The 25,589-nt window shown below is 49.3% G+C and overlaps 1 protein-coding gene across 3 annotated transcripts; it reads left to right on the forward strand.

The window, feature by feature from the left end:
• Positions 1-2,333: 2,333 nt before the first annotated feature.
• Positions 2,334-25,276, forward strand: SPARC (secreted protein acidic and cysteine rich). 3 transcript variants are annotated; one of them, XM_072756793.1, is made up of 11 exons: positions 2,573-2,705; positions 7,218-7,309; positions 12,761-12,830; positions 14,085-14,147; positions 14,686-14,773; positions 16,046-16,167; positions 18,007-18,127; positions 20,267-20,400; positions 21,109-21,257; positions 23,528-23,676; positions 24,085-25,276. In XM_072756793.1, exons 3-11 carry the CDS (start codon positions 12,774-12,776, stop codon positions 24,111-24,113), a joined length of 912 nt encoding a protein of 303 aa, XP_072612894.1. In that variant the 5' UTR covers positions 2,573-2,705; positions 7,218-7,309; positions 12,761-12,773; the 3' UTR covers positions 24,114-25,276. The 3 variants fall into 3 exon arrangements, with proteins under 3 accessions (XP_072612892.1, XP_072612894.1, XP_072612893.1); XM_072756791.1 differs by lacking the exon at positions 7,218-7,309 and having other exon boundaries at positions 2,334-2,705; XM_072756792.1 differs by lacking the exons at positions 2,573-2,705; positions 7,218-7,309 and adding an exon at positions 7,852-8,502.
• Positions 25,277-25,589: the final 313 nt, after the last annotated feature.

Genomic DNA, 25,589 nt, shown 5'->3' on the forward strand with positions numbered 1-25,589 from the left:
CTCTTGGTTCAGAGGCTCCTGCTTCCCTGAAGGTGCTCTTAGCCTAGATATGAAATCTACCTAGCTTTCCTTGGAGGGATCCTGGCTCAAGTTATCCCCACCAGGGCCTTTGAGTGGCCCCTAGATGGGACCTCTGTCCCAGAGTGTTATCTTAGCTCCAGTGAGCTTTCCAATTCCTGAAGCAAAGGCCACATGAGAGTGGTTCCATTGGCTCATTCTCATCAGAAACATTATCTTAGTTTATAAAGAAATAACAGCACTTAAGTTAATTTTAGTCCCCATGATGCCTGGGAGCTATAGCAACCAATCCTATAAAAATGTGCATCTGTCCAGATGGTGAAACATATCTGAGGAGTCCGCCAGCAGCCTGTATTGAACACCAAGGCTGAGCATCAGCTCTTCGCCTCTGGATCAGGGAGAGGCCTTGGGGAGCATGTGGAGTAGAGGTCCTTTCTTGGATTCCTCACTAGAGTCTTTGAGAACTTGATGAAAGCCATGAGCCTTCTCTACAGAAAGATGCACAGACACCCAAACTTTTACAATCAATTTTTGTAGGTTTGAGGGTCTCTGGAAGACGAGTGTTGGGCACTATTCCAGGCTGGAATGCTATTAAAAGACAACCCCCTCACTGAGTGAATGCCAGCTCAGTGTTGGCCACTGTTCTAGACATTTATTTTTTTATTTTTATTTTTTTAAAGATTTTAAAATTTTTATTTATTCATAGATACAGAGAGAGGCAGAGACAGGCAGAGGGAGAAGCAGGCTCCATGCAGGGAGCCCGACGCGGGACTCAATCTCTGGTCTCCAGGATCACATCTCCGGCTGCAGGCGTCTCCAAACCGCTGCGCCACGGGGGCTGCCCCTGTTCTAGACATTTAGAGCATTGCAGCAAACATGACATGTGAAGCTCCTGCCTCCCCTTGTGGGGGAGACAAATAATTTCTGATAATGACAAATGATAGGAGGGAAAAAAGACAGGGTAAGTTGGTGTGAAATATGCCTGTGAGAGAGGCAAGGAGGCTGGTTCCGGTGGGTGGTCGGGAGTAGGGGGGTCTCTTCTAGGAGATGACACTATAACACCTGAAGGATGAGGAGAGTTCAGGCACAGGAAATTCAGACAGGCGACTGGCCCTGGCAGAGGTAAGAGCAAGTGCAAAGAACCAGGGATGGGAACAATGCTAGGGTCCATGAAGAACTGAGGCCAGTGTCCTCGAGTAGAGTAAGTAAGAAGGAGAGGATGGCAAGAGAGGCAAAGGCCATATCATGTAGAAGTTTATGAGAGTGTTCTCTGTCTTCTCCCTTTCCATGTTATTCAAGCCAAATCCATGCTCCCAGAGGCACCTATTCCAGCAAGCCTTCTCCAATCCAGGGATCCCTCCACTCTGAACCCCCAGAGTCTATATCACTCATGTGAGTGGACTAATGCATAAGGCATGCCCTCTTAGCAAGATCCAAAACTCCTGCAGGACAACGACCAGATATCCATTCTTATATCACTCAAAGTTCCAGGAACGCACTCACAAACAGTCATACATTCATCAATATTCTCATAAATTTTCTTTTTTTAAAAATATTTTATTTATTTATTCACGAGAGACATAGAGAGAGGCAGAGACACAGGCAGAGGGAGAAGCAGGCTTCATGCAAGGAGCCCGATGTGGGACTCGATCTGGGACTCCAGGATCATGCCCTGGCCCAAGGCAGGTGCTAAACCACTGAGTCACCCAGGGGTACCGAAATTCTCATAAATATTCAACCAAGACCTGTTGCACTGAGAAGTTCATGTAGCATAAGAATGAACCAAATTGAATTGTGATGGACTTAGCCTCCCCAGACCACTTTAAACCTGGTGATCTTAGGCAAGTGACTTAGCCGCTTTGAGCCTCTGTTTCATTATTAGTAAAATGGGCACAATAACAATACCTAGTCAGGGACTCGCTGGTGAAGATGATTAAGTCTCAGCAAGCCATGGCTATTGCCACTCCTATGATCATTATCATCAGTCACCTTCTCTATTCTATACTGATGACACAGACTCCCCAGCTAGAAAGCAAATCTCTTATATGTCTATTTGTGGTGCAACTAGAGTCAGAGTTGTTATTTTTAGATCATACCCCCAATCATCAGCGATGATGCCACCAGAGGCAGCTTCTCTTGTCTGCACAGAGGCCAGTCCTGGATTTGCCTTTGTCACAGATACAGCCCCCTGGAATTGCAATGCCCTCGTTGGCATTGCCTAATCTTGGAAAGATCACTGGTCGTGAAGTTGGGACACTTGGGCCCGGCTCTGCCCCTGGGAGCCTTTGGGTAATCCCTTGCCCCTTCCAAGCCTCAGTTCCCCTCGGAACAAGGAGAAGATTGTTCCACATGATTCCTGTGGACCCTTCCAGCCCTGGCACTCCATGAGTCTGTGTAGGTAGCAGCCCCAGAACCCCTGAGGCAGCCAGGGTTGGGGAGCCTAGTCAGGACAGCCCACCAGAAGAAGAGGAGGAGAGAAATGGAAGATCTGGCTGGCTTTGGCTGTGGCGGGGAGGGGGAGAAGGAGGAGACAGAGGAGGAGGAGGAGGGACCAAGGGGTGGAGGGGAGACAGACCCAGCCCAGAGCTGCGAGTGGCTTCCTGTTGCCTGGCTCTAAACGCTCCACATTCCTGCAGACCTTCACACTGCCCAGAGCGCACTCCGCCAGCTGCCTGCCTGCCACTGAGGTACGCACGACCCTGCCTGGCCTCTCCCTTCTCTGGTTGCTCCACCCTGACACCCTAGCTCACTCCTGCAGTTTGGGTACAGAAAGAGGAGAAGTGCTGGGAGGTCTGCGGGTCAGGGACAGGGTGTGCTTCTCCTTCAGGGCTCCATCACCACTCCCGCTAAGGGCAGGGGCCACAGACTCACTGCCTGTTGCTTTTCAGGTGGTATAACTTGGTCTCTCTTTTAGGTGTGCGGTACATTACCTCACTGTGTCTTTGAGAGTGGTTTTCTCTTTCTCCGTCTTTCTCTGTGCCTGCCTCTCTGGTGTCAGAGGCTGCCTGCTTAACCTCTGTGCTCCCTTCGCAAATGTGGCAGCCTGCGTTCCTAGGAATCTGATCTGGTCACAGCTGCGTGGGGACGGCTGGCAGCCAGAGTCTGCCCTGCTCCCTCATTCCAGGAGAAGACACTTCCTAGACTTGGTTCTCGGGAGGGGTTCTGTTTTCCAAAAGGAACTCTGCATCAATGATACATTGATCTCTGGAGGGCAAATAGTGGTGGTGGTGGTGGGGTCTCTACCTTTACTCAGCACCTCTGAGAAGGCTTCTGTTTCCCCGGAATCCTCCCCCACGGACCCCTCCCCCCCAACACACGCACTCTGAAATAGCACCGTCAGACAGTCACTTCTGGGTTAGGCATTGTTCCCATCCTGGGCTGCCTGGGCGTAAGCACAGAAACTCACTGGCTGGAGCCCTTAGTCTATGTAGATCTGAAGACCCCAGGCATCTGATATCATCCAACCAAGGCTCTCCATCCTGTGGGAGGCTGGGTGTGGTGGAAGATGTTCCAAGAAGGGGAGGAGGGGGAACGAAAGATAGAGAGTCCCAGGCAACCTTCTCACACCTCCTTGTTTAGAAAGCCCAAACTCTATATGGAAGTGGTATCTTGCCTTTTAGGATATTAAGTCCTCTTTGGACATACTCTCTCCTGTATTTCCTTGGTTAGCTTCATTGGCTGGCTGGTGAGTGGACTTCCTTGGGTCTGAGGGACACCAAGGGAAAAGGGTGCACTGAGATGAGGCATGTCTTCAAGAAAGCCCAGTTTGCCCAAGAGAGAACAGAAAGACACACATTTTCCCCCCAGAAAGGACAGCATTCTACACAGAACACAGAGAGGATATTTTCACTAGCAATTCCCTGGGGTTAAATTTCTATCTCATCCAAGTGCCGATAGTAGAGGGAGAAGCAAATAAGTAGGTTGGCAGACTTAAGGCGCACATCCTATGTGCTGTCTTAGGTAAGTAAGTCCTTTGGACTTAATTTCCCTATCTATAAAGTAAGAAGGTTGGACTTGATGGTCTTTGACATCATCTGGAACTTTCAAGGAAAAGTCCCTTAAATTGAAATCCACGGACTGGCCTTTGAATGAGCTTAAAGGCATCTGCAAGCCACTTAAAATTGTTTGTATGGTAGTGTGTGTGTGTGTGTGTGTGTGTGTGAGAGAGAGAGAGAGAGAGAGAGAGAACGAGAACAAGAAGTGTTCACAGCCTTTACTCTTAAGATATCCTCAAATGGATGTACTACTTCCCAAATAGCCAGAGGGCATGATGATGTGGGAGATGGAGTGTGGGACTGGAAGCAGATGTAATTGCGGGAGGATAAACAATTTTGAAAGGGAGTGGTTGGGGGAAGAGAGGGTTAACTCACAGTGCTCAGCTGCCACATCGACAAAGCCTGGAGCAAAGGGAGGGGGGAGGGGGGAAGGGATGCCTGGAGAAGAAATCAACTTTTGAAACTTTCTCCAAGTCCCACCCACAGAAAGGCTCTTCTTTGCCATGACTCATTCTGGGAGGAATGTGAGTTGCCACGGTAACCTTTTTTTCAGGGTCTCTGCCTGCTGGCTGGGAGGGGACACTGAAACACTCGGAACATCAGGCTCGGTCTGAATGTCCCCCACTCCCCACTCAGTCCCCAAATACCAGGACAGCAAACTCTAGGTCCTGCCCTGCTGATCTCCCAGGATCCCAGGGCAGCTGTGGGGCTGTGATAAACCTCCCCGACCCGAGGTTTGAAGACTTGAGTTTTAGTTCCACTGCTGTCAGAAGGTGTCATTTGACCTTGAACTAATTAATTCTCCTCCGAGAATTGAGAAACTGAGCCCCAGTTTCTCCTCCGAGAAACTGAGCCCCAGTTTCTTCCTTGGTTAGAGAGCAATAACAACAATCACCTCAAAAGGGATACTGCGCAGAAGAAAGGATGAGACACAGGAAACACTTGGTAAACTGTGGCCCCTCCATGCCCCCCCATGCATTGGGTTTTTAGAACTGATAAACTTATGGCATCCAAAGACTTGGTGAACTCATTTCCAGCTTTTTGGTCCAGCAGCTCCATAATCTCAGGGTTGTGTATAACTTCTCTTTATCAAAAATGCTAACAGGCACGTTTAAGCAAAGTAAATATTGCTTAAATCCATTTTGATTTGGGCGCCTTCGTATTTCCCAAGAGTGTTGTACCCTCCACTGTGAAAAAAGCATTGGCCAAGGCGGTGGTAGAGGCAAGTCATGACTCACAGTGAGTGACGTTAGGTAAGACCGTTCCCTTCTCTGGGTCTCCGCTTCCTAATTTGTTAAATGGGGAATCTAGATGGTCTCTAGGGGCCTTTCCAGATCTGAAGTTCTGCAAACGTAAATCCCAGAGGTTGCTTTCATGAGAAGAAATAGCTGGCCTACATTTTTAACCCCTATCCCCCTAGTTGAAAAGGAAACAGGAGAGGAGGGCTAAGGGATCTTGGGTTGGGTAACAGTCCTGTTAAAATCTTCATCCATCTGTAGAGACTTGTCAACCAATAGCATGGCTGGGGTCTGTTATTTACAAGAGTAGTTTTCCTTGCTAAAATAAGCTATAAATAGGAAAGGATGGTGGAGAAAAGACAAGAACTCAGGATGTGAGGTAAACCGGAGAATACTTGGCTTTTGAGGTTATTTAGATAGGTAGCCAAGGGTAGAGATAAACAGGGACAGACACAAACGAAGATGTAGACTGCAAACATGGATTTTACCAAAAGACACCCACGGGCACAGCTAAAAATAAATGCCTGCACACATGTGCAAACACAGAAGGTCATACTCTCACATGCCTCCCCCTGAATGATATGATGAGTCACAGACAAGTTCCAGGTATACATCTTGGTGCACATACAAACCCTGGCCCTGACCTACACTGGCCAAAACAGACCGATGCTTCACCTAGAGGTCCTCAAGGCCACAGATAATTTATATAGACACGTCAGGGTTGTAGATGCTACTGCCATCTGTAGCCACACTCAGATGTGCAGAGCCAGACAGAACTACAGGTTATGACAAGTAGGTAGACACATTAACACATACGATACCAAATCACTGGTATTCTCTATCTTCACAGATAGAGAATGAGGATCAGGGGATCAGAGAAGGAAGATAATTACTGAAGGTCACATGGCCAACTGATGTCTGAGCCTAACTTTTCTTTTTCTTTTTTCTTTTTTTTCGGGTTAGTTTTCATCTGCTCAGTTTGGTTTCACACCCGTGCACCTCCCTCCATAGGCAACAAGCCCTGTGGATGATGAGTGATAGGGGTACTTTCTCCCTCTTTGTTGGCCAGTGTGGCCTATCCCAGCCTTCAGGGCTTTGCCATTTGGGCAGCATGATGCATCCAGTAGGTGGCTGCTCATTTGCTTCCTGCTGGCTCTTTGCCTGATCCATCTTTAAAGGAGGAAAGAGAGAGTTGGAGCTGAGCTTTCAGCCTAACCTGGGAATTAATGAAGCTACTTTCCTCTTCAGCACGGAGCCTGGATCTTGACCCCAACCCTGAACTCAGGGAGGCTGGGCTGAGCAGAGCCAGAGCCAGCAAGTAGTAACTTGGCAAAATTATTTAGAAAAGCCACCTCCTCTTATCTAGGTCAGAGCTGTCTGAGACAGGAAATTAGCTCTACCCTCACTCTCAAGACATACAGCTTGGTGTCTACTGAAAAAATATGGATGGTGATACCAACTCTGTCCAGAACGGCGTTCTTTCAGACACTTGATATTGACCTATCTCATCTGGGGATCCCTCTGGGTCATCTTATCTTAGTCATGACATTAGAATCCCAGACCGATCAGAGGAAAAAAGAAACAATGCAAAACAACGTGAATATCTGGATGGTTCTAAACATCTGGAAGTTTAGCATCGGTACCAGCCTGCGTGTGACCCTTGAGAGAGTTGTTTTCCCTCTTTGAGCCTCAATTCCTCTATCTCTAAAACCAGGAGCATGGCAAAGAGGTTTCACATGGCTTGACGACACTAATCCATTGGTACTGGCAGCCAGAGAAACTGCTCAGGATTCAGATGCCACTCTGCACTTTAGGGGAAAAGGTCATGTGATCGATTAGTAATGTCTGCCACAGGCACTGGAGGAGCAGGTTTAGACATACTCACCATGTATTTGCTATCTTTGGTATGTGACAGCCTGGTTTCTGATGTTCTTTCTCACCTCTGTTTGTGGTCACCCGGATGCAGCAGTGGCCCCTAGAGGGAGCCAAGGAGGAAAGCCTGAAGCCCCACCCTGGGCCTCTCCTAACCACCATGCAACAGTGAAACGTGGCATCTAGGTGCGTTTATGGAATCTCTGTTAGGCTGATTCTAGTCCCAAACTCCAGGGCTGCTCTGGAGTTGCCCCAGAACCTCTTCACTCCTAGGCTTGAGCACCCATAATACCCTAAAAGTTTCCCTTAGCTTCTTCCCTTCCAGCAAGAAATATTAAAATTAGAAGCAGAGTCAAGGGACAGGTTGGGAGGGGTGATACTCTGAAAGGCTTCTATCTGAGCCGACTTAGAACATCAGGGCTGAAAGAATCCTTAAGGACGACCTTGCCCCAGGGTTTTCCAACTGTACCCACGGGAGAACCCAGAGATGCTCCAAGGGGTGTCTGAGCGTAGAGGACTTTCAGCCCCATCTCAACTCCACTTGCACCCGCTTTTGTTTTTTTAATTCCAAACTGATTTGTCGACCAGATCATAATAGATCCATGTTTCAACAAATGCATAAGCCTTTAGCTGCTTCAAATATTGGACTTCGCAGAAGACCTCATTGAAAGAGAGGGCTTACATAATTTTGAACACCACTGATCTGAAACAATCTCCTCATTGTGCAGGTGAGCAGGGCCAGGTGTGGTCCAGGGAGTAGAGGAGCCCTTCCTAAGTTTGTGCAGTGAGCCGGGAGCAGCGTTGCCAAGACTGCATCCTAGGACTCACGACTTCCATGTCACGAGACCACCTCCGAGAGGCTGTGCTTGCTCCCTGGCACTGAGTGCTAGTGAGGTCCTACCGACTGTGGCGGCGCCTCTCTGGCCTGGCTCCGACCGCCTTCCAAGTCCCAGCTCCCTGGCGGGCTTGGCTCACAGAGGGGGTTCCTTTATTAGCCTCCAGACTTGTTTTTCTCTCTTGGGGCTTGTTTACCAGGAACGTGTGTTTTTTGGAACCTTGTTTCCAAGCCAAACAGTGGGAGAGAGATGCTTGGTTTGCGTCAGCAGCCCAACCAAGAGGCCAGCCGGGGGCCCAGGCTTCTTCACTGTGTTCTCTGGAAGCTGGGCTGGTGTCCCCTTGACCAAGAGGAGCAGTGTCTCCTTTGTTCCACCTCGGCACCATTTCTCCTTGAGAGAAACACAGACAGAGCCGGGGTTCTTGCCCTGGGATTTTTTGAGGGGGATGGAGATTCTGGGATCCTTGGATTTTTAAGATGCTCTTCCAAGCAACATTGCTTACTTCTCGTATTCTCTCATAAGAATCGTCCTGAGCCTTTCAAGGTAGGTGTATTATTTCTATTTTACAGATGGAGAAATGAGTTGAGGCCCAGAGAGGGAAAGTCACTTTCTGAATGTCACACAGCTGCTAAGTGGCCGAGCGGGGATTTGAACCCATGAGTTCTATCTCCAGAGCCGATGTGCTTACCTTTATGGTACACTGCATAACCTGTGGTTACCTGTATAACCACTATGATGTGGTAGCCAGAATCCACATGTGGCTACTTAAATTTAATAATTGAAATGAAGTAGAATGAAAAATTCAGTTCATTTACACTAGCAATATTTCAAGTGTTTGGCAACCACATGTGGCCAATAGCTACCATGTTGGACAATGCAGATATAGAATAATTTCATCATCTCCAGAGGGTTCTATTGGACTGCACTGCTCCATAAACCTCTTTCTACTCAAATCGAACTCAGATACTGTGCTCCACGTTCTTAAGAGCCTACAATTCCAAGACTGCAATCTAAAATTCCATGATTCTCAGATATCCTCCGGTTCTGACATTCAGGGATTTTTCAGTGTCCAGGGAGAGCCTGGATGAGGCCCTTTATATCTTGAGGGAGATGAACTGGGGGGCTGGCTGTACTTTTCCATCCCCAGAGTCTTTCTAAAGAGAGAAGTGACCTCAGCTTCGGGTCCTGCTGGCAGCTGAAGACGGGTTTTCAGCCGTCTCCAGAGCAAATAAAGGCAAAAGGAAGGGACTTGATGTACGGAACAGGGGGAGGAGGCAGCAGTGGGGTGGGGGTGAGCAGTGTCCGCATTTGATGACCACCAAGCCAAGGGAAACACACCTCCTGTTCCTCCCCTGGCCCAGTCTACTTTCCCTGTACCTCGAGCCAGTTCACAGCCCAGCCGGGCTCCATTCAGGTGAGCACCTGGGTGGGAGCAGCTGCCAAGAGAAACTGTGTGAAGTGAAGAGCTGGCCAGTGGTGGAGCAGGGCTGCTTGGGCCCTCGTTCAGCCTTGCCACTCACTCCCTGGGGCTCTTGGAAGATTCTTTCCCCTCTCTGGGCCTCAGTCTTCTCACCTGTACTATGGGACAGCAAGATATGCCTTAAGCCTCCAGTGGGATGCTCCGAGACACTTTGGAAAGGACAGATATAGACATCGTCACAAAGGAGGGAGTTTTCATTTAAAACTAGTAATTTCTACAAAGCTGTTTATATTTTCACTGGGAATACCAGATCTAGGTTTGATTGACAACGTATGTGTTCTAAATGTTGGGGTTTGACTCTGTCTGACCTCCCCGGGGTTACTGTGGCACCCCATTAGCTGTGTAAGATGGGTGCCAGACCTGTTTCAGAGAGGCTCAGGGAGGGATCTTGTGTGTGTGTAGGAAGTATGGCTGTGTGGGAAGAACAGTCCAGCTGTTCTCCTTCCCTCTCCTCCTATCATCTGGAGGGAAAGGGTTCTGGGATTGGTGATAAAGATCTGGAGGGAAAGGGTTCTGGGATTGGTGATAAAGAACCCCAAACTTGGAAAAGAACTCTTTCTCCAAGATTTAGGGTCATTTTCTTAACACTGTCACTTCCTGCCTTTCTCCTCTACTCCCACAGTGGACTGAACATAGTCCCTATTAGGCCTAGCCCTACTCCATGAGAAGGGACGTTGTCAAGGCAGTTTGACTTGCAAGAGGCCTGAATGTTGCATGATTTCCTGCTCTCAACCACAGGCTCATCAGGAAAGTGGGACTAGGAACCTACCCATGCCTTGTCCACCAGTGCGTCATAGATTCCATATAAATGAGGCCTTTAGACACTAAATACACTATAAGATTTAGAATTATTTTTTGGTTCTGGCTGCAAAGCCAGCAGCAGGAAGGGTGAGTGTGCCACTGGCAAAGAAGCATAGGAAGGGGGTGAGGCAGGAAGGACAGACAAAAAAGTTGACCAACAAACCTTTCCCTGGTCAGAGAGGGGAACATAGCTGCTCTCTCTGCTCAGATGAAGGACACAGATTCTGAGGATGTTGGTCTTCTTGGCTCTTCAACCAGAAGCTTATTACATGTCCAGTCCTAGCTGGGGTATCTCTCCAATGACATGACTTCTGTCACTGGAGCCCAAACAACATCTTTTTGTGTTTCTAGCTACTGGTCTCACTTTGACCCTTTGACTTCAAACAGGCTCAGACAAGTCATCCATTGATGCTTTCTCTCCTGTTCCATTCATAAAATCGTATGCAGGGGTTGTCTTGCTTGTATCTTCCAAATGGGAAAGCAAGCAGGGAGATTTTTCCACCTTAGGCCTGGGGGAAACAAGCATACAACTGTGTGGGGCAGGAACATTCTAACAACTGCCTGGAAAGACTGGACGTCTCTGAGAGTTGAGCCAGGGTGAAGCAATGCCAGGCCTCCTGGAGGATCCCATTAAATTTCTGTTAAGTTTTATTTCATACACACATCATGAAATAGGAGATGAGGTTTTGTGTCTATTTTAATACAATAAAGGGCCATTATGAAGTCTGCTCCTCCTCTGCCTGTTTCTACTGTTCAAATGCTATAACCCAAGTGAAGAAGGGTTATACCACAGGTGACAACACATGCCAAGACCATTGTGTGTACCTGCAGCATTTTGAGGGCATTTAAGAATCCAGCCTATGACCTCTAAGCTTACCTAGTCCTACCCTTACAACCGATGGAAGGGGGAACAGGGTCTGGAGAGGACAAGCAATTTAACCAATACACCAGGATATTTTTGAGGCAGATCAAGGACCCCTGGCATTTAATTCCAAGCCGAGTATTTTTTTTTCCATGATGCCAGGCTACCTCCAAGATATTCAGTCAGTTGAAAAGTCTTGGAAAGAGCTAGGGATAATGAGCCCAATACAGAAGTTTGTGGGGGCAAAAGAGGGAAGACATGGCCACTGCTCATGTCTCCTAAAATCTACTGGGGGGCGGAGGGAGCACTCCTGTTTCATGTAGGCATAGGAGGAACAGAGTAGACCAAAGTTAGAGGGAGGTAAATTTAAATCCATCTAAAGAAGAGCTTTCTAAAGCCATTTGGAAATGAAGTCCATCTAGTGAGAACAAGAAATAAATTGACCTTGTTACAGTTCCTCTATGAGGGATGGCATTTTGGCAGTGAACCATCAGAGAAGATTCTGCTCCCAAATCCCTGGGCATCCTGAGATTTTTGGAGTGAAGAGGTTAGCATTTAGAGAGTGACGTCTTAGCAGTTACCAGGGCAGGAACATGTTTCAGATCTTAGCTAACATTCTTCAGCTGTGAAGAGGAAAGAGGAGACAACATGAACACATGCAAATATTTGGTTAGTTTCCCTAGGGGACAGAGAAGTGCTGTTCCTTCTGGGTAGAGTGGAGAAAAATGTGGCTACCCTCAAGCTCCCACTGGTCACACTCCAAGACTATTGTTTTCTGTTTTAGAAGGTAGATCTCATTGTCTCAAATTGGCAGGGGGTTTCTGCCTATTAACTTCCCACCCTTTCAAAAGGAGTAGGAAGGAGGAGGAAAAGGAAGAGGAGGAAGGTTATGGGAATAGGGAAAAAAAAAAAAAAGAATCCTGGAACATCAAGGATTTAAGGGTCCTTGAAGATGGTCTGGCTCATTATCTCCCAAACTTGACTAGTTAGCCAACCACCTTTGTGGAAATACTCTTTAAAAACGTCAGTAAATGTGGGCAGCCCGGGTGGCTCGGCAGTTTAGTGCCGCCTTCAGCCAAGGGTGTGATCCTGGAGACCCGGAATCAGGTCCCATGTCGGACTCCCTGCATGGAGCCTGCTTCTCCTTCTGCCTTGTGTCTCTGCCTCTCTCTCTCTCTCTGTGTGTCTCTCATGGATAAATAAATAAAATCTTTAAAAAACAAAAAAACTTCAGTAAATGTACAGACAAAAGAGACTTTATATCTTTACCATAAATGGAGAAATCTTTGTCTTTTGTCATAAATGGGAGGAAACAATAAAAATAAACACAAAGAAGACAAAACAACTTCGTTGAATTCCAGCTGGATATAGTTTCCTGTGGAGGCTCTGAGCCAGAACCTGCTCTCTGTTACAAAGGAGATAGATGAGTGCTAGAAAGGTATTAGAGACATCTTAGCACCACACTGAGAGTTTCTCTTCATATTGTTGGGTTTGGAAGAGAATTGAGTGGAAGCAGATTTCTCTTCCATCTTTTACTATAACTTAATACACACCTCTAAAATTACCCTGCATCTCACAGGAATTCAGTGTCAGAAGGAGCTCCCCCATCAAGAAGCCCTCCTCCACTCACTCAGCTCTCAATCTCTGTCTCCCCACAGGGTTCCCAGCACCATGAGGGCCTGGATCTTCTTTCTCCTTTGCCTGGCCGGGAGGGCCTTGGCAGCCCCTGTAAGTACCCAAAGAGCATATTTGCTTGGTCTTCCTCACACCACCAGTTCAGTGGCACCAAATCTGCTAGCCCTGGATGCTTGGGGGTGGTCAGGGACTTCCCTGTCTATCTCATTATTTGCCTTATTTTTTTAAAAGATTTTTTTTTCTTACACTAATAAGCACAGGAGAAAAATTGAGATGAGGACTGCTGGATGGAGAATCCAGGGAAGAGAGATTTCCATGTAAGGAGAAGGTGAACTTATAGCAGCCACAGAGAGGGTTGGCTAGTTTCCAGATCACTTGATGACAAGCAACAGGCTCCAATCTGGCCAAATTGGGGGTGAGGAGATACAGTTGTAAATCATAAAATCAAAGATGTTAGGGAAGACTGGAAAAGGGCAGGTTCAGGATCTGGGAAGTAAGAACATATAGATGGTCTTGGAGATGCTGCTATCTGAATGGATCTGCTCCAGTAGCATCTTGAGAAAACGTGCCAAGAAGATTTAAAAACAATTCAAGGAGAGCCAATCTAGTTGAGCTTGGGTCCTGGCCCTGCTTCTTGGCCAGGGGAGTGTGGAGCACCCTGACAGACACTCCCGCCAAGACCTGCCTGCAGGGGGCTGGTAGTAGTCATCCAAAGCTAAACTGGAAGCCAGTAGCGGAAGACGGAGGAAGAAGCATGCGGCCGGCCGACAGCTTCTCTCAACCCCTGATTCCCTCATCCTCTCTCCACTAGGAGGTGTGAGTGATGGTGGGTTCTGGCAGGTAGATTTTGTCAGAAGATTTGGCAGGGTTAGCATTACTTTCAGAAGAAGGCCTAGCCAGCCAGGCTCCTCTTGCTTCTTCCTACTCCCAAGTTGACATGGCAAGAAGGAATCACCAAATCATCATAATAATATCACACTCCTGGGGAAGCTAATGACATCTGTTAAAATGCATGATGTTCATGCCCAGTGGGTCTCCGTTGTCCCACTCTAAGATGAAAGGAGTTGGTCTGCATCAGTGGTTTTCAGATTCATAGGGGTTCAAAGCAATGGAAATGCTTTCCCAAGCTAAATCTTCAACAGATGGCCCAGATATAAAATACATAAAGGTGGGTGCTCCAGAGTTCCAATGAGCCCTGTGTTTGGCTTCTCATTTGCCCTCATCACCCCACCCAGGGCAGTCCCTGAGGCATAACCTTGGGGATCTCCAGTGAGCTGCTCTCCTAGCTTCTCTGGCTGGAGACACATCGTTCTGACCTCTCTGAACCCCATTTTTTCTTCTCAACAGCAACAGGAAGCCCTGCCTGATGAGACAGAGGTGGTAGAGGAAACCGTGGCTGAGGTGGCAGAGGTAGGTGGGTGGGGACCCCAGACCTCTACATTCATTCCCTGGAGAATGGGTCTCGATCCTGAAATGGGCGTTTGTCCCTTCCCATGTGCATACACAGCACAGATGTGAATCCTGTGTATCCCCCAATCCTGACGCATTCCTGAATGCTTCCCAAACCTTCCATGGCACACTAGAGTTGGAAGCTATGATTTTGAAATTTTTTATTTTTAAGCTATGGAACAATTTTTCTTAGGTGAACACCCACTGTCTCCCCATACATTAAACATAAAGGGGGCTTTGCGATGTGGCTGGCGGGGGTGGCGGGCTTGGTACCCCTCCTGTTCCAACACCTCTGCCAGCCTCTGAGGCATCTCGGTGGGTCTGTAAGAGCCCATCCAAATTCTGGGCCCTGACATTATGTGCTTCCTGTGCCCTGGGCCTGGCACACCTTTCCATCTTGTCTCTCCTTTCGTGGGACCCGAAGCTTCAAGGAAATCCCCTCCAGCATTTGCCTCTGAGGGTAGGAGCCATTTAACTCACCCTTCTCCCTCCACCCCAGGGACCTGTGGGAGCCAACCCCGTGCAGGTGGAAGTAGGAGAATTTGATGAAGGTGCTGAGGAAACTGAAGAGGAGGTGGTGGCTGAAAGTAGGTCCCTTTCTTGTGTCTTGTCATGACCAGTCTTTGTCTTCTGATGCTTGAGCCCAGGGCATGGGGACAGCCTACATGAGGTTCTTTCCCAAGGAAATTCAGGGTGGGCTGTGGAGGAGAAACTGTTGACTCAAAGGTTAGGAATATTCTCTGGAATCTAGGAATGATCTTTGTATAGCCAGTCTGTCAATTCTGTGAGTGTCAGGAAGGGATGTTCCCAAGCTGGAAATGGCCTTCCCCCCTCACAGCTATTTGCCCTGATTCTAAAGTTGGGTTTCACGACATAGCTCATATAATGCTACCCTTGGAGTAGGTGCCAGAAAGAGAGAAATGTCCTTCGTCTCCAGCCCACCATGCTGGCATCTCCTTCCCACAGAGTACAGAGGCATCATACCCAAGGTGTTAAAGCAAGGACCTGGGAGGCAAACCAACCTAGATTTGCCTCTAAACTTGTTGACTCGTGCTGAGAGTGCCTTCGGACAGCCTGCTTAGCTCCTCTGAGCCCAGCTTCCTCATCTCTAATGCAGGAATGATGAAGACCCTCACCACACAGCTGCTGGAGGATTATGAGATGAGGCACCAGAGCACTTGGCTCAGTGCCTGGCAGGGCAAGCATCCAATAAAGAATGACTAAAATACCCCAAATCATGTATCAGGAGGAAACGGCTAGATTGAGCTGTCATCCTGAAGGCACAGAGTTTTTGTTGGAGTAGAGGGGCATCTACTGAGTCTGTTCCTCCCCTCCTCCAGGCCCACCCTCATCCGGTGTTTACCAGACACAGCTGGGCTCTATTGTTCAGTGTGGGCCTCAGGGCTCTTCTCCCTCTTCCTTTATGGCCACTCAAGTCTGTTTTGCTTGGCCTCACAGCTCCTTGGCACCCTGACAACAGCCGATTTTCCAAGTCATTCTTGAAAGGTTATTTTATAATACCCAAATGCCTCACTATCACTGAGGAACAGAGAGCTGAGAACACAGTGGTTATTTCAATCCTCAAGGGAGTTACATGGTATCCAGTGCTCCTAGGTCCCAGATTAAGCCTGCAACTCCCCAAAAAGTACCTGACCCTGACCTCACACTGAATCTCTAATCCCCAGACGGAGCCAATTTCTCCCTTAAATGCCGATTGCTGGTCTCAGCAGAAGAGAAAGGTCTCAGGGTTGTCCAAAGCCCAGAGTGGGGGCCATGGGCGACAGTTTTACCCAAGAATCAGTCTGGTTGGGCTGGGGTGGACCCGGTGGTGCTAACTACATGTCCTTGTACTCCACCAGACCCCTGCCAGAACCACCACTGCAAACATGGCAAAGTGTGTGAGCTGGATGAGAGCAATACTCCCATGTGTGTGTGCCAGGACCCTACCAGCTGCCCTGCTCCCATTGGCGAGTTTGAGAAGGTAAGGGTAGGGGGTTGGGGGATTGAGCCCTTGCAAACATGGAGTGGCTGCCCAGAACACTAGTGGCTTGGTGGCTCTATGGGGCAGCTCTAGTCTCAAAAGTTCCTTTGCCATGTAGTCACAAAGTGGAAGTAAGGCTCTGAAGCCTCTGCCTGTCACTGGGTCTCTCCAGCAACCAGCAAGAATTTATGTGGCACCAACAGGTTCCCAGCTCCACACCAGATCTAGAAAGGAATATATCAAGAGCACCAGACACTGAAATAGGGGCTTTCTCTGCTTGGGAGTAGCCTAGCAAAGCATCAGGCCCAAAAATATGGGTTCTGGGGTCAGACTGAAGGTTGACTTCAAACCTCATTGCCACCCTTTTAACTTAGCTGTTAGATCTTAACTAAGTGCAGAACTTTCCCAAGTCTCAGCTTTCTCATCTCTAAAGTGGGTATAGAAATAGGCTTTATTTCATAGGACTATTGTGTGGATTTGTTAGGAAGTACTTAGTACCCTACATATGCTATATAAAAAAATCTTTCAAACCCATCCATTCTGCCTCCAATAGAACTCATTTATCCAACCATCCATTCATCCATCCATATGATTATTTGTTGAGTGCCCACTCAAGACAACCAATGTGCTAGTGATGGCCTAGCTCAGGATAGCAAATCTGGTATCAGCATTATTCCCACAACCTCCTATCTGGGTTCTCCATCTTTAGTCTCTCCCCAGTACAACTTCTCCTATGGGCCCCAACTTTTAGCATCCTTGCCAACTCTTCCCTCCTCCTCACCCCTTTCCTCCCATCCCACTGGTCTCCAGTGCCCATCAACTCTCCCTCTGCAGCGATATATAAGCAATTTTGAGTAAGCACATACAGGAGGTTCGACACAAGGCTCCCAGCCTCCTGACAGAGATAGTGCCACTGTCCCTGTTCTGCCCTCAGCACCTCTGCTCAGCCACCCCCGTGTACAGAGATTCATTAGGAGGACTCGCATGCCTCAATGTACAGTTGTACTCACAGTGAAGACTTACTGCAGTGGCATGTTAAAGACACATAGCTAAAAAATACTGGAACAAGACATAGGGAGAGTCTGGAGGAACCCACGTACAGGCTTGCTTCCTTTCTCCACCTGCATGAGGGGTCTTACAAAATGCACTCTTTCCTCAGCTACAAAGATACTGGCACATGGGAGCAATGTTTCTGCTCAAGGAAATCCATTAGTGAGTTAGCACTCAAAGTTTTCATTGAGGACTGGTCACGTAGACACCCTCTGCCTAGCACATACCCAAATTCCAGACTTCCAGACTTCCAGACTCCAGAAGGAAAGCAGAAGTTCAGCATAAACCGAATTGTTTGTACAAGCAGCCTAGGCACAGTGAGGCGTCCTTATCTTCTATGGAAAGTTTTATGGCAGCACAGGGACTTGTTTACCAGCCAAGTTCTCGGATGCCAGCCAAGGGCCAACATCGCAAGCGGGCCTTTCTCAGCATAGCAATCCCAGGCTCTCTGTGGTAACTTTCTCCTGTACCCTCTGCCTTTTTTGCCATCCGCATCTTTAACTCATCCTTTCCAGATCTGCCAGATTTGTTTTCCCATGTCTCAGCCTGATTCTGTTGTAGCTCTGCTCGGAGACCACCTGTGGCTCTCAGCAGGGGCTGAACATCAGCCTGGGAGCCCAAAGAGCGGGTTCTTATTGCAGCCCCACCACCAAGTCACTGCTTGGCCTTGGGCTCATTGCATTCCTTGCCTGGCCCTTTGTGTCTCCACCTCTGAAATGGGCAAAGATGGTGGTGCCAGTGAAGGGCTTTGGAAGTGAAGACGAGGTGCTCTGTGCTTTTTGCCGACAGGTATGCAGCAACGACAACAAGACCTTTGACTCTTCCTGCCACTTCTTTGCTACCAAGTGCACCCTGGAAGGCACCAAGAAAGGCCACAAACTCCACCTGGACTACATTGGGCCTTGCAAATGTGAGTCTGTCCTGGTGGCTCTTCCAGGCTCCCATCTCGCAGGAAGAGCCCTGATCTGGTGCTGACACATGCTCTGCTGCCCCATGCTAAGTGACATTGGGCAAGTCTCTTCCCCTCTCTGAGCCTCAGGATTGCCATTTATAAAAGGAGAGGATTGTCTATGAGTAGCTTCCTCTGGGCTCTGCATTTAGGACACCTCCAGGAAGGACTGAGCAATTGTGGAAGCACAAGGTCAGGGTGGATTTTTGGAGCCTCTTGCTGGCATCCAACACACCGCATTCTTCTTCTCTAATGATGAGGATGCTCTTCTATAGGGCTAACCCAAATCTTTACTGCTTCAATATTGTAAGGCAAAAATGATGTTCTTTCTGGGCCTATATCAGATTTTTGTTTCATTTACAATTTTTAAAAAAATTTAAGTAATCTCTTGCATTACACAACCTCAAACTCACAACTCTGAGATCAAAAGTCACATGCTCTTCTGACTGAGCCAGCCAGGCACCCTGGGCCTATAAAGTGTTTTGAAAATATTTGAATTTGAATGCTTTAAAATATGGGGCATGCCTGTCAGTTAGTTCCCTTTAGGCCCTGTTACTCTGTGTTGCCATATCCTCAGCATTTTCACTCCATCACATTCCTAACTGCCCACTTGAAAAAGATGAACCATCCTCTTCTAGAAACCTGGGAGTTAGGTATTTGGGGGAAAGAATGCCAGGATATTGTCTAGCTTTTTTTTTTTTTTTAAGATTTTATTTATTCATTTGACAGAGAGAGAGAGAGAGGGAGAGAGAGAGAGAGAGAGAGAGAGAGAGAAAGAGAGAAAGAGAAAGAGAGCACAAGTAAGTAAGGGGAGCAGGAGGTAGAGTGAGAGGGAGAAGCAAGCTCCCTGCTAAATAGGGAGCCCAATGCGGGGCTCAATCCCAGGGTCCTGGGATCGTGATCTGAGCCAAAGGCAGATTCTTAACCAACTGAGCCACCCAGGTCCCCTTTGTCCAGCTTTTTGTTAGTGATTCCAGGTGCAGATTTCACTGGCCTAGGTGCCTCCCGGGTACATCTGGTCCTCCTCCAAGATAACATCCATGTTGTGTTGTGTGCCTGGTATATTCTGGTATCACATGCTATGGGGGAGGGCCACTCACCTGCCTCAGGTATACAGAGTGCACAAAGGTGGAGAAGAAAACCAGGTTCTCCTGTGGTCAGCCCCACTTTCCCAGTTCTGGGACCCAGGGCATGAAATGAGAAGGCACAGGAAGGAGGCAGGGGGAGGGGAAGGAGGACTGGGGAAGGAATGTTGATAGGAATCTTTGGGCAGTGAGATTGAGAAGTGTGCCAAGGGGCCTTTCACCAAGTGGCTCTTACTGTCCTCTGGGGCATATTGTTCACTTGCTCCAACTCCTAGTGTGTCCACTACAGATGTTCCCTTCTACTCCTCAGCTGGTGGTGGAGAAGGTCGTGCTTCTAACCACAGAGGGAACTTTCCCTAGACTTAGGATGAGGGAAGGATAGGCCTCTAAGCCCCAGGACAACCATATGCCCTAGATGGTGGATAAGGTTCTGATCATGTGGCCTCGAGCAAGCCCCTTCTCCCCATGCTAACCAATAAGACCAATAAGAGGGTGGACTTGGTCTGACATTCGGGTATTCTGAGTTCCAAAGATCAGGATGGAATCATTATCATGAAGAATGTTCTGGTGGGTAAGCATTACTGACCTCCCCACCCCAGCTAAGCTGGGCCTATGGATAGACGTTATTCCTCAGCCTCTCAGCTTCAAACCTCTCCCGGTGGTTGGAATCACCAGTGTGGGACCTGGGCCTCTGTCTTTCAGGCCCCATCATGCAGAAAGGTGCAAGAGTCACTGGAGTGACCCGTTTACCTTAGTAGATCAGATTAGGCCAAGGGAACAGCAGGCATGTCTTTGTGTCTCCATTTGCAGAGCATTCTTCCCTCCACACGGTCTCCTTTGCTCACTAGGGTGAAGAAACTGGCCCAGAAAGGCCGAATCGCCCACTGAGCCAAGGTCGCTGATGGAGCTAGCTATAGGAGGGGCCCGGGGTGGGAAGCTTGGCCTAGCTGGCACGTCGGCCCCCAGGCACGTAGGGTCAGGGGCTGTGCTGGCAACTTCTGTGTTTTGAACCTAGACATCCCCCCCTGCCTGGACTCTGAGCTGACTGAATTCCCTCTGCGCATGCGGGACTGGCTCAAGAACGTTCTGGTCACTCTGTACGAAAGGGATGAGGACAACAACCTTCTGACCGAGAAGCAGAAGCTGCGAGTAAGTGCCCCCTTTCTGGCCTGTTCCAGGCCTCTGCCCAGCTCTGAGCCAGATGGCTCCTGGCCCCATGCTCGCTGAGATCCACAAGGTCCCAATCCTAAAATAGGCCCCCAGGTGGGAGCCTCAACCCCTGCTCTGACGAGTGCCCTCATTCTGGGTGCTGGGACACAGACGTCTCACGGCCTCTGGAGGCCCACTGTATGCGTTCACTTCTTAAGGACCTGAGAAGTCTTGTAATCAAGAGACCTGCTCAGTTCATTGGTTTAGCCCAGTGTTAAACACAAAGGGACACAGACAGGGGACACAGACAGCCCTAAGCTTTTCTCCTTCGGAGTCTGTGGATCTTATACTTTATTGGATCTATGGAGCACTTGGAGTACTGATAAAGTACAGATTCCTGAACCCTACCTCATGCCTATAGAATCAGGGTCTCTGTGAAACCAGGCCCAGGAAGCTGCATTTTAACACACTCCCCAGATGAGTTTGACGGGGCAGCTCTATGGAGATAGACTCCTTTGCGATCAGCCCAGGCCTCCGCTTTTGTGGATGAGATACTGGCACCCATCTCTGCCTCTTCCTTCCCTCATTCTGAACCTTGGCCTCAGCTGGCCTCTTCTGGCTCTGGCCTGCTGTCAGTAGTGGAAGAGGCCCTGACTGGCCTGGACTGTCTCCGCCGGACCCTTTGTCACGCAGCGTCTGCTCTCATAGGTGAAGAAGATCCACGAGAACGAGAAGCGCCTGGAGGCTGGAGACCACCCCGTGGAGCTGCTGGCCCGGGACTTTGAGAAGAACTACAACATGTACATCTTCCCTGTGCACTGGCAGTTTGGCCAGCTGGACCAGCACCCCATTGACGGGTAAGGCCTCCGGCCCTTGGATCCCTTGGTGTTGGTATAGACAGTGTTTCAGGTCAGGGCTGGCAGGTGCACTGGGTCTGGTCAGAAACCCTCTCGGCCGTCTCTGCTGCTCCCAGCCCTGCAGCCCACAGTTTGTTTGCGCAGGGGCCGAGGCAAGGAGGAGCAGGCATAGGAGAAAACATGCAGAACCGAGGGGAAGAAAGCCAAATACGTTTTCATGCCAGAAGAAGTGGAAGTCAGAGGGAACTGAAAATCCCTCCTTACCCCTGTGCATGCTGGCCTTGCGTCTCCGTTAGTTGACGGAGAGTGAGCTAGGGAGGCGCTCAGACTCCCTGGGCCAGCGCGGCGGAGGTGGGGCAGCCTGCGTGCTCACAGTCCCTCAGCAGGACCTGAGACCCGGCCCCGATAGGGCAGCATCCACGGAGCCAATCCCATCCACGTTGCAAGCCTTGGTTTAATTGTTCTTGCTTCTTGTCCAAAAGTGAAGAGCCGTGCAGGTCCACCACAGAGCAGTCAGGCAGCTGTCAGCAAACACTTACTGAGCGTCTGTTATGTGCTCAGCGCTATTCCAGGCAGGAGCTTTAACAGTAATCAGAACCGACATGGTCCCTGACCCCGGGAAGCTCACGCTGTGGGTGATGATGGGCTTCTGACGATCGAAGAAACAAGTGAAAAGGCTCCCAGAAGGTGCAGGTGGAGGCCTGCTGCATGTGAGGCCGAGTAGTGATTGTCAGACCCTCGGCACAGCTTTCTGGTCTCCTTTTGCCGGGTGTTCTTGGGGGAGCAGAGAAGGATGGGGCATGCTGTTGACATGCCTGGGGGAGCACACTCCGTATAGCGGTGCTCCTTACTGGAGGCTCGCCCCTGGTTCTCGGTGCAGGCTGTGTGCCTGGAGTCCGCCCACCTTGTCGGCCATCCCCGGCTGCCGGGGTCTCCTGAGCTCTGGGAAACTCCCCGCTGCTTCTCTCCCAGGCTCTTTCCATGGCTGGGATCCAACTGAGTCACTCACGGTGGAGGGGGAGGGAAAAGTCAGGAGGACATCTGGAACTCAGGCTGAGCATCTGGATTCCACCACCATGAGAGGACCAGGAGAAGAGACTTCCAGCTGGGGCGATGGGGGCGGTGCATCTGGGAAAGTGCTCCAGCCTGGGCCAGGGGATCTGGCCGTCCCCTCTTCTCATCCCAGAGCTGCGTGGTGACCTTGCCCGAGCCCCTGCTTCCCTTAGGGCCTTGATTTTCCGACCGATAGACTATGTAAGAGGAGGGAGTGTTCCTTCCCATTCGAACACATTGTGTGATTCCTTCTGAGTTGGGAAGGGCGAGAGGGTCTGGGGGTTAGAGAGAAAATTGGAATCACAGTGCGGCCCCTTGGGGAAGAATATTTTGAGGACAACTAGTTGAGGGCTCTGGGAAAGACGGAGAAAATTCATACATGGGCTCTGGAGTCAAGGCTGGGTGGAGGAGTAGGAATGGAGGACGGTGGGAGAGAAACGAGAAGGCCTCCTTCTCACACATTATGATATACAAAAAACTAAAGCTCCATGAAGGTTACGGTTCTTTAGACCCTCCTGCCAATCCCAGTCCCTTCCCACTTCTCCCCAGAAGGCAGCACTGTTATCATTTTGATATATCTCTTTTTAGACTTCAATTTTTAAAAGGGGGGGAGGGTGCAGTGTGGAGGGGCAGAGGGAGAGAGAATCTTAAGCAGGTTCCATGCCCAGGCACAGAGCCCGACGTGGGGCTCTATCTCACGACCCTGAGATCATGACCTGAGCTGAAATCAAGTCGGAGAGCTTACCCGGCTGAGCCACTCAAGCACACTTAGACTCTTTCCTAAGCATTTGTAGCTACACAAATGTGCGTCCACCAGAAACACACATTGTGGTTGCATACCAGATTTTGGCCTACCAATAGCAGAATATTTTCATTTTAAGTTTCTTTGTCCCAGTTCTCAGCCAATTAGGAAATAGTTAAATGCACCGAGAGGCCTTTGTTACGAATCCATGGGATCTCAGAACGGAAGGGCTCTTAGACATTATGGTCAACTCTCCCCGCTTCGATGGAGGAGAAACAGGCTCAGAGGGGGACAGGGCCTGCTCTAAGCCCCACCGCAGGTCCGCGGTACGGCGAGGGGTAGACCAGGATCCTGGCTTCCTGTTCTGCTTGCACACCCCTTCCTTCTGCTCTGTGGGGTAGGCTCGCTCTCCCCTGGCTCTCGTGGAATGGGCGGGCTTTCCCATGCCTCAGGCTCTCCAACCTCTTGCCCGCAGGTACCTGTCCCACACGGAGCTGGCCCCGCTGCGTGCACCCCTCATCCCCATGGAGCACTGCACCACCCGCTTCTTTGAGACCTGTGACCTGGACAATGACAAGTACATCGCCCTGGACGAGTGGGCGGGCTGCTTCGGCATCAAGGAGAGTGAGTGTCTGAGCAAAGGGCCACTGTCCTGTGCCCTCTCTGTGCCTCGTTAACTCTTTTTTCTGCTCTTCCCGTCCGGGTGGGCCTTGCTTTCTCGGGCGCCTTCTGGTCCATCCCCTTTCTCTTTCTCTTCCTCAAGCGCAGCACTTGGTTTGTGCCTCGCACTATTTTGGTAGCTGGCAGGCACCTAGAGAGGGGATAGGAAGTGTCACTTGGCAGCGGGTGTGAGTGACAGGAACAGGCCGGGGTCAGGGAGACCACAGTTCTCAGGCTTCATCCTCCTGGGTGACCTTGGGCTGGTCCCCCGACTGCTGGCCTGGGGTGGGGGGACCCACCGACTGCTGGGGAAGCCGTCTTCCCCTGTACAGGGCCTCACTTCTAATTCTGTTTTCTCATCTTGCTTTGCAGAGGATATTGACAAGGATCTGGTGATCTAAATCCACGCCTCCTTCCGCAGTCCCGGATCCTCCCTCTTTGATCTTTCCCTTCCTGTTTCCCCCAATGTTTAAAATGTTTGGATGGTCTGTTGTTCTGCCTGGGGACAAGGTGCTAATATAGATTTAAGCGAATACATTAACGGTGCTAAAAATGAAAATTGTAACCCAAGTCATGACATTCTTAGTCATCACACGGCTGTCGACGCCTCTTGCTCACCCACTAACGGTCCCCTTCTCTTGCCATTTGCTGCGCTGCCTCATGTCCTAGTGGCGTAGGGGTGGGAACTTTGATCTGCTCGCGTCTGCCTTCGACACATTGCATCTCCAGATTTTCTCTCTGTTTCTCAGTTTGAGACTAATGCTCACCAAGTTAGTCTTTGTGTTCGTTTTATTTCAGGGTATTGGCTGCTGGGGGGTCACCCTCATGTGGCCTGAAGGTAGGCGAAGGGAAGTAGCAGGCACGTGATGCTGGCAAGGATGTTTCTGGGGCTGGGGAACTAGTGGGAGAAAGTCCTGCAGAGCCCAGCAGCCAGAGCCGCAGATGACAAGGCGGTCACTCACAGCCAGGACCTGAGTCTGTGTTAGGAAAACATATTAATTCTCATATAAACCCAGTTCCTCACCATTTTCCTCTCATCTTTCAGTGCCATTTCTCTTCATGTTAGGCTGTTTGTACAAACTTTTGGGAGCCGGGGTGGTACATCAGTTCTCTGGAATCCGCCAGGCCCCTGGGGGGTGGATCACCACACCCTGTAGGGCTTCTCCCCTCCTAGCTGTCTTTGGGAAACGCAGGACTGGGAGGCTGTTCGGACCAGAGAGGCCAAGGTCAAGAGCAAGGTGTAGAAAAATTGTAAAATAGAAAAAGTGGTGTTGGTGAATTGGTTTTGTTTTGTTTTGTTTTGTTTTCACATTTGGATAGCTGTCACAAGAGGTCTTTCCCTCAGTTTCCAGCACGTTCTTCCTTTTCTCCCTTTCTCACGTTTTTTCCTCCTATTAATCAAGAGAAACTTCAAAGTCCATGGGATGGTCGGATCTCACAGGCTGAGAACTCGTTCACCTCCAAGCATTTCATGAAAAAGCTGCTTCTTATTAATCGTGCAAACTCTTGCCACGATGTGGGGAGTTTGACAAATCTTTCAAAATAAAAAGTAATGACTTAGAAACTGCCTTCCTGAGTGATTTTGCATGTGTCTCAGTCTTAGACATCTCTAATTAGCCTGACACACAGGCACACGGATGGACGTGTCTGCACACAACGGCACAACCACAAACCTTTGCAAACACACTACTATGCTTTGCTGTACACACAGGCTTCTTTATATACCACGGATGTATTTGTACACAGGGAATGTACAGTTCCTACAAGCATAAATCTAGCTTACTTTTAAGATTTTATTAATTTGTATTTTTGAAAGAGAGAGAGAGCAGGGGGAGGGGCTGAGGGAGAGGGAGAGAGAATCTTAAGCAAACTCCCAA

The sequence above is a fragment of the Vulpes vulpes genome, chromosome 4 (genome assembly GCF_048418805.1).
Source record: "Vulpes vulpes isolate BD-2025 chromosome 4, VulVul3, whole genome shotgun sequence".
NCBI lineage: Eukaryota > Metazoa > Chordata > Mammalia > Carnivora > Canidae > Vulpes > Vulpes vulpes.